The sequence below is a fragment of the Dermacentor silvarum genome, chromosome 4, assembly GCF_013339745.2.
Source record: "Dermacentor silvarum isolate Dsil-2018 chromosome 4, BIME_Dsil_1.4, whole genome shotgun sequence".
Classification (NCBI taxonomy): domain Eukaryota; kingdom Metazoa; phylum Arthropoda; class Arachnida; order Ixodida; family Ixodidae; genus Dermacentor; species Dermacentor silvarum.
In genome coordinates this window covers 231783011-231801505 of record NC_051157.2, presented here as the reverse complement: position 1 = coordinate 231801505, position 18495 = coordinate 231783011, and the positions used below count along the sequence as shown (strand labels likewise).

At 47.6% G+C, this 18495-nt stretch overlaps 1 protein-coding gene across 5 annotated transcripts in view; it reads left to right on the top strand.

Annotated features, from left to right (window-relative positions):
- The window catches only part of LOC119449313 (protein O-mannosyl-transferase Tmtc3), a 731059-nt gene that overhangs the window by 516082 nt on the left and 196482 nt on the right, over nt 1–18495 (top strand). For all 5 annotated transcript variants that reach the window (XM_049666410.1, XM_049666409.1, XM_049666407.1 and 2 more), the window contains 2 exons: nt 4279–4378; nt 11048–11163. In XM_049666410.1, coding sequence (XP_049522367.1) covers nt 4279–4378; nt 11048–11163 — 216 coding nt within the window. The remainder of the gene's footprint in view (nt 1–4278; nt 4379–11047; nt 11164–18495) is intronic.

Here is an 18495-nt window from a genome sequence, read left to right as displayed (position 1 = left end):
GTTGGAGGCTGGCCAGTGCCTGACGCGCTCGCTTTCCCTATGTTGACGGAGTCTTCGTAAGCCCGCTTTGCAGCGATGCTTCCGGTCGTGAGCATCTCGACGTCTGTTGCCTCCTGGTCGACGTCTTGCGCTACTGACAATGATGCGCTTTAGGCCTTCGTTTCTGCGTCACCTGTTGTGGTCTCTGGCTTCGTTTCTGATGCTGCAGCCGAGGGCTCGGCACCACCATTCACTTCCTGAACAACTCCTGAAGCATCGTCAGGGGGCGTTGCAGCAGTCTTCACACCGTCGTCGTATTCCCTGCTAGCTTCTTCGGCTTCCGTCTGCGGCGCCCATCAGATGTTCTGACACAACGTCGCTTCGGAGTGGGCCTGCAACGCTGGCATAAGAGCGCACGCACTGGGACTCATCGTGGCCGAAGCGACGACAGATCCCACATCGTGGAACGCGGCACTCTCGTCGGATATGTCCGGTGCCACGGCATCGGAGGCAGAGTGGCGCTCTGCTAGGAACGAAGACGAGCGCCTTGTACTGAGCACTCAGCAACTCGCAGCTGGTGTGGAAGGCCATCCAATGTAACGCCCACCTTTAATTTCAGCACCACCGAGCGTGTGGGTGATCCTTTGTCGATGCATCTCTTGACCTTCCACTTGTCTCTGCTGATTTCCAATCGCACGTCATCGTCCGGTACTCCATGAAGCAGCCAGTATAGCTTCAGTCGGACACCTTGATCGCGTGGGTCAATGAACACGCAGTGGTGATCTTTAACGTGGAACGCATCTGCTGCTAAAAGCTTCTTCTTGCCTTCCTCATCCTTAAACGTCACTGCCCACAGGTACAAATTTCGTATGCCCCGAGGGCAACCACTTCCGGCAGCAGCGAGAGACGCGTAAGGCTGCCTCGGACATGCTGCACTCGATACGGTCTGGCTTTTACATCGCCATGCAAAAAAAAAAAAAAAAACGTGTTTCAAGCTGACGCACCTGTGGGCAGAGGAGGCAGAACAACCTGGTAATATTCCGCCGGCTTTTCAGTACACCTGATACCGTGGCCCGGACGGGCCGCTGAAACCTACCCTACAAGGGAGCGCATGATGACACGTCCGAACGCTGCAATGGTCGAACGGGGATGCCACGGCGGCTCCACGCTTCTGGCTGACTAAAGGTTGTGCCTAGGGCGTGTGTGATTGTTGTTTTTTCTGGGCATTAAAAAAAAAAGGGGGGGGGGGGGGGGGGGCTCTAAAGCTACGTCTACGCCTAGTTTAAATTGATAGATCACGAAGTATAGATAAGGCTGATCCTGGAGCAACCAAATGTGGTTTATTTCTCTGACATTAACGCAACATAACCAAGCACTAGAACAAATAAAAGAAAAAGAAAGGTCGTAAGATTTACGAACAAGTAGTCATACTGACTTGCTCAATATCTAGCTGCTTCAGGTCCAAGAAAGCTATCTGGCGGAACGAAAAAAAAGTTCGCATGAGGTTTTATATGCGTAAGCATTTCTATGGTTGCCCAACGAAAAAACTGTCTCCGTACGTCCGTCCTTCGCGTAAGACGACCGCTTTCACGATAGTGTGTGGAAGAAGACTTCCACACGATAGTGTGTGGAAGAGTGACACGAGCTCGTCTCTGTGTCCACGTGACGTGTGCAATCAGGTACGCACTAGACACACCTTTAGTGAGCCAGAAGTATGGAGCAGCCGTGGCTTCGGATCGGAACGTCATCAGCGCAACTTAACAGTAGTGTTAAGATGTGTTAACACATGTGTTGCGTCCTATCGTTGTATGAAGAATGTACCAACTAGCCCAACAACAAGTTTTATTAACAGTTCCGTGTTGCAACCGCGCTTGTACGTTTCACGATTATTTCACAGTCGTTCTCGCAATTATACCAAACGAACGGCCGCTAATCACTACGTCGTTACTACGAAATGCTGATGCATCATTCAAATAAGCCCCTGAGGAGATTCTACGTAATTTTTTTTAAATCGTTGTCGTGCTTATTTTCATAGTCTTGTAGTTTGTAGTACTTCATAAAAGTGCACAAACAGATGCGTGTGCAAAACGCATATAGTGTTCTTAACTTTTTCAGCCCTGAATTCTTTTTAACGTTCAGAATTTTTTTCATTGGTTTGTATTGATTTAGTACTGCCTAAGAAACCCAAAAATATTTATTATATTCGGAGTACAACATCAGTATAAGATATGGCATCATGTCCAATGTATATGACACCAGGGCTTAATGGTTGTGGAAATCAATTCGAAGTATACTTCGAAGTTGCATGTTATTCTCAGCTGTATCGAAGATTTAAATGTAGAAAACTTGCATGATGGCAATTTGACAGTGGTTCTTGTGTGTGAAAGGCCGCAAAAATATTCCTCGTGCTCGTTATACACGGCTCATCATTACGCTGGAATGGCCTCTGTCTTCCTCATAGTCGCTTTGATGGATGTAGTTTCGTCATAGATGGCCAATTCTTGTAAGATGGCCAATTCTTGTAAGCCTGCAAAAGCAAACTATATCCCGCTTTTCATCGTCATCGTCTTCTACCTCCACCAGGCAGACTTCCTTCATCACTGCACTTGAATGGCCTCCATCTACTTGATAGTCGCTTTATGCGATGTATTTTCTTCATAGATGGCCAAATCTTCGTCTATTGTGCAGCAATTACTGCTCCCCAAGCCTGCAAAAGCAAATTATATCCCGCTTTTCATCGTTTTCAACTTCTTACTCAAGCACGCACACTTCCTATAGTGGAGAAAACTTATTTGGGTCCTTGATACACAGACATTTCGCTATATAAGTCCCCTTTCGCTTGAATACAGCAGTTCAGGCTGACTTAGCGCCTCTGGAATAACAACACAAGAAATCGGAAGCTGTTACAAGCAACAGCGTCTTCATTGTATATTCAACTCATGTAGTGCATTTGACAACCATTGAGCCCTGGTGTCCTATATTTAGGACACTCAGATCATGGCGTGCTGTGGGCTATGCGCAAAGAACAGGCAAAACTTCCCGACATAAATACACGCCTAACCATATCAGAAACAACGCACAAAATTATGATGCTACCGAGACAATAGATATTGACTAAAATATTATCAAAAATTGTGGATACTGCTGCAGTCATGTTTTTTACCTTCCGCAATTTTGATTTCACCACTAAGGCTTTCTGAGTAGGACAAGGATAAAGAAACTGTCGCGTATGCTGGCGGAGGTGTATGGAGAATAGCTCAAATTCTTTTCTGAGTATGGTAACCGTTTGAGTCACGATTTAGAACAATTTCTCTTAGTGTCCTTTTTATAGGACACCAGGGCCGAAAGGGTTGAAGGGGCCATGACGCGGTCGTCCGACTGTTCTCAATTTATCGTTGTAACTGAGAGTTGAAAGAACAATATAAGCATGCTTATGCACAAAGAAAAGTGCTCTCAGCGCACGTTCTAACTACAAACATGAATTTGAAATCGCTGCCTCCAAGCCCCTCCTATATGGACAACGACCGCCATTTTGGCATGAATTGTGTGACGTCAGCAAATGTGCGACCACCACTGTGTCGTGTACTCCGAAACAGTTTGAGACCACATCGTACGTTTTGCGCCGCACGCTCTGGCGCGTTACGGGCAGAAAGGGCGTCACCGTTGTATCGTGCCCGCAATTCCTTCGCCCGCGCGGTACCAAGCAAACCGCGCATTCAAAAGCGACATGGCGCCTATGAGGTATTTCGAGTTCGTGCTTCTGGTGCTTGGAGTACACTAATCGTGTCCTTTGAGATCGGCTTCCGTTCGGGGGTTGTTTCATTGTGTCAGCACTACGTGTTGCCAGGCTGCGGTACGGTTCACCTGCGATATAAAACAATTCAAATACAACTTTTCTGCCGCACCGAGTGCGCTCAAATTTCTGGCAGCTTTCCCTGAGACGTGTATGGTTTAGTTAACATGCAACAGATAAATCAAGCACGAACAATTGTTCCCATGGCCCCTTTAATTATGTAACCACTTTTGTTTAGTTGATGGCACATTCAGTTGTACGTTAACAGATTTAGAGGGCTTTTTTTTTCTTTACTCTTTCCTGGACATCTTGATTAGATGTACACCTGCTGCGCTCTCAATTGGGAGAAGCAGTATTGAAAATAAGACTAACGAATGCCTTGCTCTTAGCGTCAGAAGATGAATACGGGTCCGTTTTTCGAGAAACCCTCTCAATATGTCATGCTCGTTCAAATCAACCACTTGTCGTAGTTTTGTGAGTCATGTCTCGAAACTGTTTCCGTGCAGGTGACTGGGGTGGTTGGCCGAGCCGAGTCCCTCTCCTCTGTTTTCTTCCTGCTCGCCTTCCTGGCCTACAACAGAGCCATCGACGGCTCCAAACGCACTGGTATGAGCTTTCAGACTTCCTGCATTTTCACTGTAACATACAAAGACCCGCGGCGTCTAAGCGAGAAAGGTGGAAAGGCTGCCGAGTTTGAAAGCTTTCACCTTGCCACGAAACAAGTAAGTGCGGTGGACAAACAGAAAGACGACCAAACGTTAAACGCTCGCAATATAAAATAGCAATGCTTAACTCAGCCATCTCAGCCGGGATTTCGGAATGCATGTAAAAGAGGACGAATTTACTACTTCTTCTCTTTGAATGCAAGAAAAAAAAAGGATTTAACGGCTATTTCAGGCTGGTCCATCACATAGGCTTATAAATCTGATGCTGAATTTGTCTAACGAATCGTGTGTCATTGTAACTCACGTGATAAGGTTCCAGCGAGCAGCCAAAACCATGTGTTTCTCCGGCGGACGTCGCGCTGAGAGAATGAATGAGGAGCGGGTCAAATATGATCAAAAGGAAGAAGCGCCATAATTGGTTGGAGTGATTGCTGAGGCCACCCTTATACAGGGTGTCATACATTTTAAATTTTTACGGTATTTTTGGAAATCGCCTGTGAGAGGTAGCATATAATTATTATCACTAAGCTAGGTATTCGATGAGGCGGACATTAGTAGCACGAGAAATCGAAACACATGTTCAACTAATGAACAAAAATTTACTAATTAACTTCTTAGTTAATTACTTTACGACACATATTGCAATTTACGAATTGTGGCCAGTGAGTTGTCAGGCATATCCACTTGGAATGAATTTCCAGAATGACACCAGTTTGTAGATATGCGCCATCAAAGTCGCCGTAAAAATGCAGCACTGTTGTTCCGCTTACTTTTTTACCAAAATCCTGTTTTATACATTGAAGCACAAAAGTAACTGGAACGCCAATGTATTTCGTCCCACACTTTGGGAAATAATATCTTGCAATTGGTGCCATCCTTGAAATTCATTTCAATTGGATGCGTCTTGCAAACTCACCGGCTGCACTTCGTAAATTGCATGATGTGTCGTAAAGTAATTAACTAAGAAATTCATTACTCATTTTTTGTTAATTAGTTGAATATGTGTTTCGTTTCTCGTGCTACTAGTGTCCGCCTCTTCGAATAACCCAGCTCAACGTTAAGAATTAGGCTACCTGTCACGGGCGATCTTTTAAAATTTCCGTAAGCTTTCTCGAACACCCGGTATACATAAGTTGCACGTGACGTCAGTTCCTGCCTTCCGGTTTTGCGTCCGCCATTACCGAGCACTTACGTCGTGGTGCCGGAGCAGCGGAGCTGTGTTTACGTCCGTGCGGCGGATCGTTTTGCTTTGTGCGTATGCTTTAATCAATTGCCTTGCGCGCATGGTGAAGGAGAATTGTGCAGGACTTTGTCCTGCATACTTTGATGAACTTGTGGGACCAACGCGGGCCAGGTACAAAGAAAAAATCGCCCTATGTGATGGCGTGGATCCATATCGGCTACCAGTTGGAGCGCAAGCCGCTGTTAATGCAAGCCTGCTACCACCGGTTACCCATGTTGACATTATAAATTATCTCGTGTTATCAACAAAATACATTATAAATTATCTAGTGTTATGTTTCATTAGATCAGATGAAGGCTACAAGTCGCTCGACTCGCACAACTACGTATTTACGAGCGGATGGGTCCGGAACCTCATTGCGAAGAAGTTGCCGTCTAAGCGAGTTGTCTTGCTTAGCCAGGTGAGCTGAATGCACTCGTCATTTCATAGCTGTGATAAAAAAAAACAGCAATAACCACATAAAGGATCGACATACATCAGCCTAAGTGAAATTGAAGCTTCAACTCGCGTCGGCCTCGCGGCGATGTCGCCGAGCGGGGATAACGTACACCGAATTTCACAATCTGGATCAGAAATGAGCCAACGCAGAGTGAAAGCAAAAGAAAAAAAAACACTCCTGTTTCCCTGCTATCCGTTACAGGAAAGCAGCTTTAGTGTGTCTACTGCCGAACTGTATTTTTTACTGCCCCTGAGTCCCTGTTCTTTTCCTTAAATTACTTGGGATTACCTGCAACGGGAGCACGACAGCTGCTTTCAAGACTTGTGCATGATCATTACCAGCTTCGTGTCAGCCAACAACACTGCAAACAGCAATTGTGGTGCCCAGTCACCACATTTTTTTTCTTTGCTTTGCAGCCGAACACAAGAATGAACAACTGTTGTGAGGAATAGCAAAAAAAAAAAAGAGAAAAAAGAAAAAAAAACGATTTCATGTGATTGCTGACAGAAAATGAAGGAGGCTGTGACGGATATTTTGTTTTGACTGTTTCTCTGCAGGTAACCATTCTTGAGGTCCTTCCTGTTGATGCGCGCAAGCCAAGTACCTCTCCGATTCTCGGCCAGCGCCTTTGTGTGGTCGCACTGATTTGTTATTACCTCAGGCAAACAGTACATCCCCGAGTCTGGTCCCTTTTCATGCGATTTGCACTTACTTCTCGTACTGCAGCCAAATATTTCACAAATCGCCATTGCGACGTACGGCGTCGACGGGAAATGAGAAATCCGCACAGCTTGGCGCTGTGTCGTCTGCCGCAGTGTGCTCGGTAATGGCGGCGCCTTGCGAGATCGTATCCCAGAGTTCCGCGGTGTGACGTAGTTGCAAGTTATGTATATCAGTTACTGTATAGACGTTTTCACGAGGGTGCTTCCGACGGTCTGGCGTCGAGAGTATGTGTTCCCTGTTCGGCCTGGACTGTGAGCTTGCCTTGCGGAGTGGTAGCTTTCCTTCGATGTGCCCGTTTATTTTTGTCACGAATGACTTACGCTCGTAAATAATGGCATATATATTCATCAAAAGCACTGTGCAGTTTATGGGTGCACAAACAACCAGCTAAAAATAATGATTTTGGGGACTAAATGTGTCCACAACAGAGCACTCCGCGAGTGTGGTATGTTCATGCTCCACCTGCATAACCTGAGGACTTGGCATTTCAATCTAATATAAACCAATGCACATATCGGTTAAATAACGCATTTTGGTAAACCCTTTTCGGCATATTTCCCAATAGGTTGCGAGAATTGTCAGCTCTTCGATGCAATATTTTCTCGTATGTAGTGGCAGAGGCTACATGTATTATTCTTTCAAACACGACTTCATTCCAGTGCCTAATACGGGGGACACACGGCGCACTTTTGATCGTGATCGAGCCCGATCTGGATCAAATTTCTCGGTCGCGATTGGCTTCTGTGCTCAATCTGCGGAAGGGAGCCAATCGCGGTCAAACATTCCGATCCAGACTGGGCTCGATCGCCATCAAAAGTGGCCGGGTGACACTGGTATGAGACGAATTGAAGCACTCTGCGAGAGAACTAGTCGGTAAATACACTTCGCAACGATCTGGAAAAAGCGTGCCCTATGGAAGATGTATGCAGCCCCCGTGTCCGCGAAAACATTGTCTCTGCGTTCACACGCCACCTGCGCGGCCCTGCACATAAGGGTCATTTCGAAATCTAGCACCTGGGCTATATCAGTTCGCCGCAGGTACGGCGCAGCTCGATCGCTACGCTTCTGCTTTGACATTTGGTGATAAGCACCCTGCGCTGCACCAGATTCAATAATTTTGCATGACTGAGCTGTTGAGTTGCGTCGGAAGCGTATGGAATAACCATCGCATATCTACTAACCGCTGACACGCGTCGGCTGGCCGCCGGCGCCTGGTTCTAAGCATTGCCGGACAGCTACGTACGCGCCTGCTTTCGCTAAATGAGGTAACCTTCAACCGCGAAGCGAAATGGTGATCAGATTCAATCGACGACCACAGTCACATATGCTCAGCAATAACAATGAAAAAAAAATGTGGTTGATCCCTCTTATATAGGAATCGGTATAGAACACGAAAGTGAAACGTGTCTTCACAGAAGTAGTGTAATGTTTATTGCACATTGATATATAATGTCTATTGGTGTTTTGTGGCTAAAGCGCCCTTAGGCGTTGATGCACCCACGCTGACGCCTGGTGGCACGTCTCCTCCATCACGACTACCAACGTCGATGACCATGAGCAACCGTCGTGCATATGGAAGCTGCACTACGCTGCACACGCTAGCACAACGCGAAAGACGAAGCACGTAACTGACACACTAATACAACGCGCAAGACAAAGCACGTAACTGAATCGTCACCGAGTCAAATCAGCGCGTACAGCGCGTCGTAATTGCAGCCTCCGCGATCAACTTCAGAAACATTTTCAGAGCTAATTGCGGAGGCCACGCTCCGCTGTGCTGAGTACGGTGAACGCCACCTAGGTGGCGTTGGTAGTGCTTCTTGATGCCAGCGTCCCTTCGAATGCTGGCATCGAGGCGTCGTAGTGCTGAGACCACCGAAGCGTCCACTGTCGGTGCGCGTTAGTGTCATAATGCAGTACTTCTCTTTTCTGCTCGTAGGCGGCGGCACCGCCCCGAGCAAGAGCGCGGGTACACGGAGGAGTGTTAGATATATAAGGCGCGTCTGTGTAGCTCTCTGCAAATGCGTTTGTGGCGCAATGGGTTAAACGCTCGGCGATCTATCGTCGCGGACCGAGAGGTCGTGGGTTCGATTTCCAAATTTTGCATGTTTGTGGAACTTTTTCTTCTGGTTTCTTTCTTTGTATTATGTTCTATGACGTCAGTGAAGTCTTGGTGGACCCCGGCATAAAACACTTTCGTGTTAAAATATATATTACATTCGAGAGCAGCAAAGAGCGGGGTAACAAATGCAGCTCCACTAACGTGAAAACCGGGGAAAGTGCGAAGCAATAATGTGCCGGTGCTGTACTAGCGCTACAGCCCGGACGTGATCACGCGCCACGGACGCCCACAGCCCGGGGTCTTAAAGTGCTTTGCACTTAAACGCGCGACGGATGCCGACGTCGACAGCCCGGGCGTAAACACGCGCAACGGACGCCGACAGCCCGGCCCCTAAAGTGTTTCGCACTTAAAATACCGCTGATTAGCACGCCAGGTCTCGACGAAGCAGACGTGGCTGCTGCCGCTACCGACGACGAAACGCCACATCCATGATCCACTGGCTGGGCTTTCTATTTGCATTGCACTTCAGACTGAGCGCTCACGCGAGCGCGTGAAACATGTAACAAGTCAAGCAGCACAAGACAAGCGAAGCGGAAGAAAACAATCGAAATAATGCTCGGCGAAGATCACACAACCGAAGTGCGGCCAGCCTGCTCTCGCAAGGCCCACAGTCCAAAATGGCGGCATAGCATGTTCTGACGCTAGATGTCGCCCGTGTCGGGCAATGGCGCTACTCAAACGTCGGTTTGTGAAAAGGTTTATATGTACCCAGAGTGAGCACACTGGCGCGTTTATTTTCCATACGCCGCTCGCACTTCCATTCGCCGAGCCCGATCACGTGGCTCAAGAAGCAACCATGCAGCGCGCAGAATCCGTCACTAAGGCACAGATACAAAATCGGCGACGGCAGCAGCGCATCCAACGAATCCCATCCATGTCATCAATTAGGTATTTAAAAAATATCCGGAGTACAGCTAACCTCTTTATATTGTGTTAATAGATTACCCAAAGACGTTCAAAACAATAGATATACCTACAATCTTAATGACATTGGGTTGTCGAATACTAAAGAAGAAACATACGTTAATATTGTTACGGGAAGAAAGAAGGGTGGGCGTATTTATAGTGTCTTTAATGGCCGAGCCAGCGTGGAGAAGACCTTCGGCACGATCTACTTTTTCCGGACTAAATCCGTTGCCTTCTTCCGGGTGACTCTGCGTGCCGCGTTTTGAAGTGTGCAGTTTCATTACATTCAACTGAGGTTAATTCAACTGCTCGAAAGAGGCAATGCCGCTGGAAATTGAACTGTGGTTCCACAACGTCGCACAAATCTGCTGTGCTTTTCAAACGCGTTGCAGAACAACTGCCCGCATCAAATGCGAAGCGGTTTCAACCATCAGGTCAAGAGACACGCCTCAGTATAGCTCAGTGGCAATGACGTTGCAGTGCTCAGATCGCATTCCGGTGGGGGCGGAATGCGAAAACGCCCGTGCTCTGTGCATCGCGTGCACGTCACAGAACCCCAGGGGGGTCAAAATGAATACGAAGTTTCCCACTACTCAACTTTGGCACATAGAACCCCTAAGTTTACTTTCATTTTCGACTGCTTTAAACCGGCTGCCCAAAGTCCTTGGTTACAGTTGTGGCTGAATCTTTAAATAAAAAAAACTAAAGACGAAACACAGAAACCAAGATGGAGCGCAGGTAGTTCATCGAAGGAAAGATGTAATTGTAGTGCCGTAACCTGTATGGGAATTTCGCAGAATTTTAAGAGGGATTTGCTTTAATTTTGTGTTCGGCGACATCAGTGCACTTTATCTAGAAACTACCCAGACGGCTTCTGTAAATGTATTAGGAGTGTCAGCTACGTTCCAAAACATATGCTGCGAGATTTGTCGTTAGACATTTGATTCGTCGCGAAAGGGATAAGGAATAACCCGAGTCTTGCTTGAACGAAAACAGATTTATATAGCGGACATCGTGCAGAAAGACCTGTGCTTGCGCGGTTATCTCTTTGTCTTTACTGCATTATTTTTTCTTTCTTCACAAAGTAAGCGTAGTTTGAATTTCCTTTGAGCTGGAATAAAAATCCGCCGGGTACGCAAGTTTAATGGAATCCGTGTCCTGTTCTGTTCCGCTGTAGAGTGGCGCCCTCTGGCGGCGTGCGTGGTCCTGGTGGTGGTGGCAACGCTCTGCAAGGAGCAAGGTATCACCGTGGTCGCCGTCTGCTTCATCTACGAGATATTCGTCGTTCAGGAGGTCAGTGCCCTTCCTTTGTACTTTGCGCTTCTTCTAAACAGTATATTGCTTCTGAGCGAGCTTGCCTCTCCAGTTCTTTGAGCGCCGCAATGGCTCAGAGAATATCTATGCAAAAAAAACGCGAGTACGGCCGCCATGGTGGTGTGGGCATTTAATAGTTATTACAGTTAGCACGAGTTAAGTCGTAGGCTCGGTTTGAGCGGTGAATTTAATTTTATGCGTAAGGGTCAAATGACCCAAGGAGCGAAATCCAGCTCCACTAACGTGAAACCTGGGGAGGTGCGAAGCATGCAGTGATGCACCGCTAATGGGCTCATACTGCCTTAAGCAATGGCTCACAACGCCGTAAACGCGGCCTCCTCATTATACGACGACAGAAGAGAAGTGAAATTCGACGCTGGAATGATGAGCGGCAACGCAGCCAGCTGTGGAAGACGACGACGACGAACGCGGGAGCAGTAGCACGAGCGCGTGCCGAGTGCGAGCACGAGCCTCTTGCTTACCGTGACTACGACAGGAGACGCCGACAGCCCGAGCGCATTAGGTGCTTCGCACCTAAAAATCGTCGGCCCTTCCACTCCTTGAAGATGGACCATCACAACAAATGGAGGGTATAGACCTACACCATGTTTGTAAACAGCGGTAGGCACCGTCGATATATTTTAGGCCCTATAGCGACGTCGCGTAGGCTCCGCCCAACGTTTGGCTCCGCCCACGTTCGCCGCCATGCACCGCTTGCACGCGCGGATGGCGCATCTTTTTTTTAATGGGGTGGGGGAGCTAAAACCACGATTTCATTATGAAACACACAGTAGTGGGGGCGCCGTATTTAGTTTGACTACATGAGATTCTTTAATGTGCACCCAGTGCACGTTCTTGCATCTCGCCCCCATCGGGATACGGCCGAACGAGACGCTAGGCCTAGCTCGTTGACCGCCGCAGTGACGGCCGACAGCGCTTGCGACCTGGCCTGCTGCTCATCATTGTGCGCATATTTTTGACAACACCATTAACGTGGGCTTAAATGAATTGGTTTTGTTGGTGTCGTTGGTGCGAATAGCAAACGAAACGTAGTACTTGCAAGCCAGCCGAGCCGTCTCGTTGAGACGGCCGATGTTTGGTTTCCGTCTGCGAGGCGAAATGCCGTTCGCGCCAGTGGTTTAGTACGGGACGCTGGTTTACGAAACACGTGCAAATTCGAGATAATTTTTTCTATTAAGCGCTATTTCATGTTAAGAACAAGCTGTAGCCGATTTCTACGTCGCCGTGAGCGGTGATAGAAGCGATCGCCTCGGTGATGGGACCGGCGAGGTACTGGCTCTACGGCGACGCCGCCTGTGTAGGCCCGCGCTATGTGAGCTAGCTGTTGTACGCGGCCGTCCGATCGCTCCAACTCTGTACTAACACTGTACATTTTGTTTCGCGCTCGAAATTTAATTGACACGATTAGGCGCGTTTATGACTTCCACACTGCAATAAACGCAGCTGTGACCCTGCTGCCTGCGTATGTGAACGTGTGATAGGATATTTACACTGCTGGGGGCTCAATTCTTTGAGATGAAAACAAATTCGAAGGTGACGTGTTTTGTGGGGCATCTGCTCGCTCGACCTACATTCAAGGCTAATCCCAATCTAGCTTTCCCACAGTGCGGCAAGCAATTATAATGGCACGCTAATAACGATCCTATCGTATATGATCCTAAGATCGGCTAATGCACGCCAATCAAAATAAAAGAGAAGTTTAACGGTTACGAAATGTATTGCGCATAATGGATGATCTGGATCATAATCCAACTTTCGCTTTTTACCGCAGCGGCCCATTGCTTGCGACGGTTTTCATCAACAGGAAACCTATGAAAACTTTAGTCTCTTGCGTATTTCGACGCAACTCAGCTCGTCCACATACTGCGTTTCTTTCATTGTAAAATCATAGAATAAAGACCTCACAGATGGAACCGCACAAACACCCGCGAAACCCAGCGGCTGCTGTGGTAGGCGCGACATGGGCTGCGGCTCGGCGGCGGAGTGCCTACCAAGCGAAACTAAATTCCGACGACAGCGCCACCGCATTTTCGTGACGTAGCGCCGTGGTGTAGGCCTATACATACCCGTTCGCAGTGCTGAACGCAGGCAATTTTCCCTTGATTAAAGGTTCCTTACGCGTACCGCAAACTCGTAATTTCACCAAGGTCTTCTCCACTGGTAGCGTAATGGTCATTCAACACTTCCAAGGCATTGTGTCGCTGTGGATCACACTGATGAGGAACAAGTTATTGTGGAACCATAAACACTTGCGTTCGATGTCTCGAGTTTGCTCGGCGGCGTGGTTAGCAGCATCCGCCCGCCATTGCCGCTTGCGATTCTTCGAAATGAAATTGCTTTAAAATTAAATCTGTCCGTCACGTAAGACAGTGAATGGCTCATACCCCCTTAAAGGGCCCCTAGGCCACCTCCGATATTTTTTAAATATTTCAAGTAAACACGCGCACGCATCGAGTTCAGAATGCCGTCACGATCAACGATGCGAAACGCGGCAGCGCTATGCGCCGCGGACGCGCCACAAAATAAAAACATAATGCCGTGCTCCTCTCCGAGCCTTTCCGGTATACCCAGCGGTCGTCGTGATGTCATCAGGGGACATCTGGTGATGTCAACGGGGACGACGATGTCGATTGGTCGAGCAAGAACCTACGACTTCCGGTTAGTCTGCTAGCAGGTACGCGCGCTCCCTGCTCTTTCACGTCGTGTTGCTCGCTTGTGCGCCCTTGCGAATCGGTAATTACAGCCCGTAGCGCAAGTGCCCAATCGCTCACGTTCCAACACAGTCGTGCTTAGTGGTCTGATAAGCTGCGCGAACAGAGTGCGACAGTGTTGTCCTTTCTAGACGAGGTCAAAAGCGTAGCAGTTTGGGCGAGTTGGTATGTCATGACGTTTAGGCTTGTAGCGCAGCTCAGAACGAGCAAAAAGGAAGGTGGAAGGGTGTCGCGGAGCGGCATAGTTTCGAGTCATCGACACGCCGATTATCGGGCGTCAAAAACGATGTAGTCTCACGGTGGGGCATATAGTTTCGAGATAGCGACACGCCGATTAATGGGCGTCAAAAACGCCGTGCTCTCACGGTGCGGCATATAGTTTCGAGATAGCGACACGCCGATTAACGGGCGTCAAAAACATCGTGGTCTCACAGTGCGGCATATATTTTCGATAGCGGCAAGCCGATTTACAGGCGTCAAAAACGCCGTGGTCTCACGGTACGGCATAGTTTCGTGACAGCGACACGCCGATTAACGGGCGTCAAAAACGTCGTAGTCTCACGGTGGGGCATATAGTTTCGAGATAGTAACACGCCGATTAACGGGCGTCAAAAACGTCGTGGTCTCACGGTGCGGTATAGTTTCGAGACAGCGACACGCCGATTAACGGGCGCCGTATAGCCGGCGGCCGCTGTCCCCTCGTCCAACCGTTCCCTCGCTGTTCAACAACCAATCAACCGTTCCCTCGCCCCTGATTAAAAGGGGCGCGGTCGAGACTTTTGGGAGGAGTCATGAAATAATTAGGTGAACTCTGCATACCTGCATTTCGCCGACCTAAGGAACTAGGGAAAGGAGAGGCTATTTAAGCGCAGGTTTTAGGCACTGCTAATGAGCCTTGAAGCTGAGCCTGTAATCGGCTGAGAAGCAGTCGAGGTGCTAGTGCCGTCCAGTATCGCCTGGGCCGTCTAGGCCACGTCGGGACTCTGAGTAACTAGTTGACGTACGAGACGACAAACCAACGTCTGCAACGAAGCTCACGGTAGTTCGCCTCAAGTTAGCTCAACCTGCTTGAGAGAAGTCGTCAGATCTAGACTCCCGGGAAACCCAGCCCAGCAATCGCATCCACCTCAACAAGATCGGCTCGCCGGCATTCTTCGGAAAAGCTCTGCGCGCCGACTTTACGGTTTATGGACTTGCTGCTGCTGCCCGGCCACGTGTATGACATCGTTGGATTTCTTTTGAACTTCGTTTTCTTTGGAACTTTGTTTTAGTGAACTATGGTTAAGTGTATTCTTGTATATTTGAACCGCGCCCTGTTTTATTTTTATATCTACTGTTAATAGCTCGTCATATTTATTTGTCGTAATCCTTGTGTTATATTAAGTTCAGGTGTACTACCCTATTGAAAAATTCATATGCCCCATAACTCCCATATCCAATAATCCGATATGTAACATATAGGATCCCATACAAAAACCTGTTTTTCCTATATTTCATATGATGTTATTGGATATAGGAGTTATGGGGAATACGGGGTTTTTCAGTAGGGTAGTTTGTCTTGTGTCCTTTTGTTATTTTCTTTTGTTAACTTTTTATCGTTGTCAGTCGATAAATAGCTTGTTTCTTTTGTTTTTGTTTTTTTAACTGCTGACTTGACTATTTCACTGTGTTCGCTTGAGTACGGAACGACCAACCGGCTTTAGTTTAGTTTAGGCTTTAGTTTAGTGGCTATAGTTCGACCGATGGTTCGACGTGCAGGCACCGCCAACGTAACCGGACGCGCGGCTAATGCGCTCCTACGCGCCCGGCGTCTGATGACGCTCGCCCGCGTTCCGATAACGTCGGACTATAAACGCGCCTTAATGCTCTCTTGTGGTTTGACCTCTAGCTCTCAAGGTGAAAACTGTTGAGTCGCCGACGGCTGCCCGAGGTAGCGTAATGAAGCTTTCGCTTCAAAAACATATTCAGACAGCCTTGTGGCGGCAGTCCGAGATACGACAATTCATTGGCTGATAACGATAATGAAGGTGAGCCTATACACATGCATGGCCAAGACCTATGATAGCTTTCGCTTCAATGATTTCTCTTGTAAGACGATTATGACTACGACCTAGAATGACACATTCTTCTAAAAAAAGGTTTGCAATCACACGCTTTGCAGTGCTGCGCAAGAAAACCCCCAGCTGTAATGCAATTCTTAGCATTGTAGCTATGTTACACCGGCTATGTTACATAGCTACATCGGCCAGTTTGACCGACATAACGTTTTCCGCACTTGAGTGGAAAGCAATAAACAACACAATGTGTGCAATTAACGAACTTCTTTTTATGATTCTTTTCACAGCTAAAAGGAGCCTCCTTATTCGGATTAGTGAGCTTGCAAATCCTCATAAGCTTGTTAGGGGCAGAAAACACTGCACGAATATTCTCTCGCTTGGCGATTTTCTTAAGATTGTGCGAGAAGATGTGGATATAAGAAATAATGCTTGTCCTACCCCGAGTAGTTGTAGGATTATCTTCGTGCTGGTTGTCTTTTCTAAACTCTCTCAGAATCCGTTCTCCTACTGACACTTGTAAGGACACGCGATAAAGCCGTTAGCACTGAGAAGCAAAGCCATAGACAAAATGGTATGGTGGCACGATTATTTCGAAGCATTATTAAGGCAAAGGTTAGCAATGCCACTCTTGACCGACTTAGAATGAGCAGAATAAAACGGAAGGAGTGGTTTGTTGGCACGAGGTTCATAGTAGCAACACGTGTGAATATCGGAACAAGCTAAGCGCCAATCTAAAAACCGGATCGTGTCATTCTCTGGGAGCTCGTGGGTAACGTCAAGGGGGGCAAGCCATCCTTTGACTATTGGCACCAGCATAGAAACCTCGGCCTCAAGGTCAGCCGGAGTGGCATTGCTAACCTTTGCCTTAATAATGCTTCGAAATAATCGTGCCACCATACCATTTTGTCTATGGCTTTGCTTCTCAGTGCTAACGGCTTTATCGCGTGTCCTTACAAGTGTCAGTAGGAGAACGGATTCTGAGAGAGTTTAGAAAAGACAACCAGCACGAAGATAATCCTACAACTACTCGGGGTAGGACAAGCATTATTTCTTATATCCACATCTTCTCGCACAATCTTAAGAAAATCGCCAAGCGAGAGAATATTCGTGCAGTGTTTTCTGCCCCTAACAAGCTTATGAGGATTTGCAAGCTCACTAATCCGAATAAGGAGGCTCCTTTTAGCTGTGAAAGAATCATAAAAAGAAGTTCGTTAATTGCACACATTGTGTTGTTTATTGCTTTCCACTCAAGTGCGGAAAACGTTATGTCGGTCAAACTGGCCGATGTAGCTATGTAACATAGCCGGTGTAACATAGCTACAATGCTAAGAATTGCATTACAGCTGGGGGTTTTCTTGCGCAGCACTGCAAAGCGTGTGATTGCAAACCTTTTTTTAGAAGAATGTGTCATTCTAGGTCGTAGTCATAATCGTCTTACAAGAGAAATCATTGAAGCGAAAGCTATCATAGGTCTTGTCCATGCATGTGTATAGGCTCACCTTCATTATCGTTATCAGCCAATGAATTGTCGTATCTCGGACTGCCGCCACAAGGCTGTCTGAATATGTTTTTGAAGCGAAAGCTTCATTACGCTACCTCGGGCAGCCGTCGGCGACTCAACAGTTTTCACCTTGAGAGCTAGAGGTCAAACCACAAGAGAGCATTAAGGCGCGTTTATAGTCCGACGTTATCGGAACGCGGGCGAGCGTCATCAGACGCCGGGCGCGTCGGAGCGCATTAGCCGCGCGTCCGGTTACGTTGGCGGTGCCTGTACGTCGAACCATCGGTCGAACTATAGCCACTGTTGTTCTCGCCAACGTGACATAACGTGTGCGCGCGTTCACGCTACATCGTATTATATTTAGGCCTTTAGGGAGCTAAAATTAAAAAATTAAATTATGGGGTTTTACGTGCCAAAACCAGTTCTGATTATGAGACACGCCGTAGTGGGGGACTCCGGAAATTTTGACCACCTGGGGTTCTTTAAAATTTGTGAAAGGAGACAATGCCGCCGTTGCCCGAGTAGAGTTGGGCCCGGCTGCGAGTTGCAACCAAGTCTCACTACTTTACTGATCACCGCAGTGTCTTCATAGGCATAAAAAATGGTGAATAAACACTGTATCATTGCGAAACCACACCTCGGCCACAGCTCGACAATGGGCCTAGCCAGGGCAGTGAAGCTTTCGCTATCAACCAGGGTTAACCAAAACTAAACCACAGCAATTTTTTGCGCACTTATCATTAGAGACCATTTCCCATCGTGCAAGCCTTTCTCTTGTAGGCGGATTCCTTCACTTGCGACGGCAAGTCAGGTCAGAGCACAGCTGTTGCATGGCGCGTTCCTTGTCGAACTCTTTTTGAGAACTGTACTGCCGCCACAGATGTGCTGGTTCACGGCTCTGTTCTTTGGGGAATTACGCAATGAAATAAAAAACGCTGTCCTCACCGAAACAAATGCACGCAGCCAAGCGCACTATTTCCTATAGTAAAGCCAAGTAGGTCTTTTGAAACGTTCGACTATT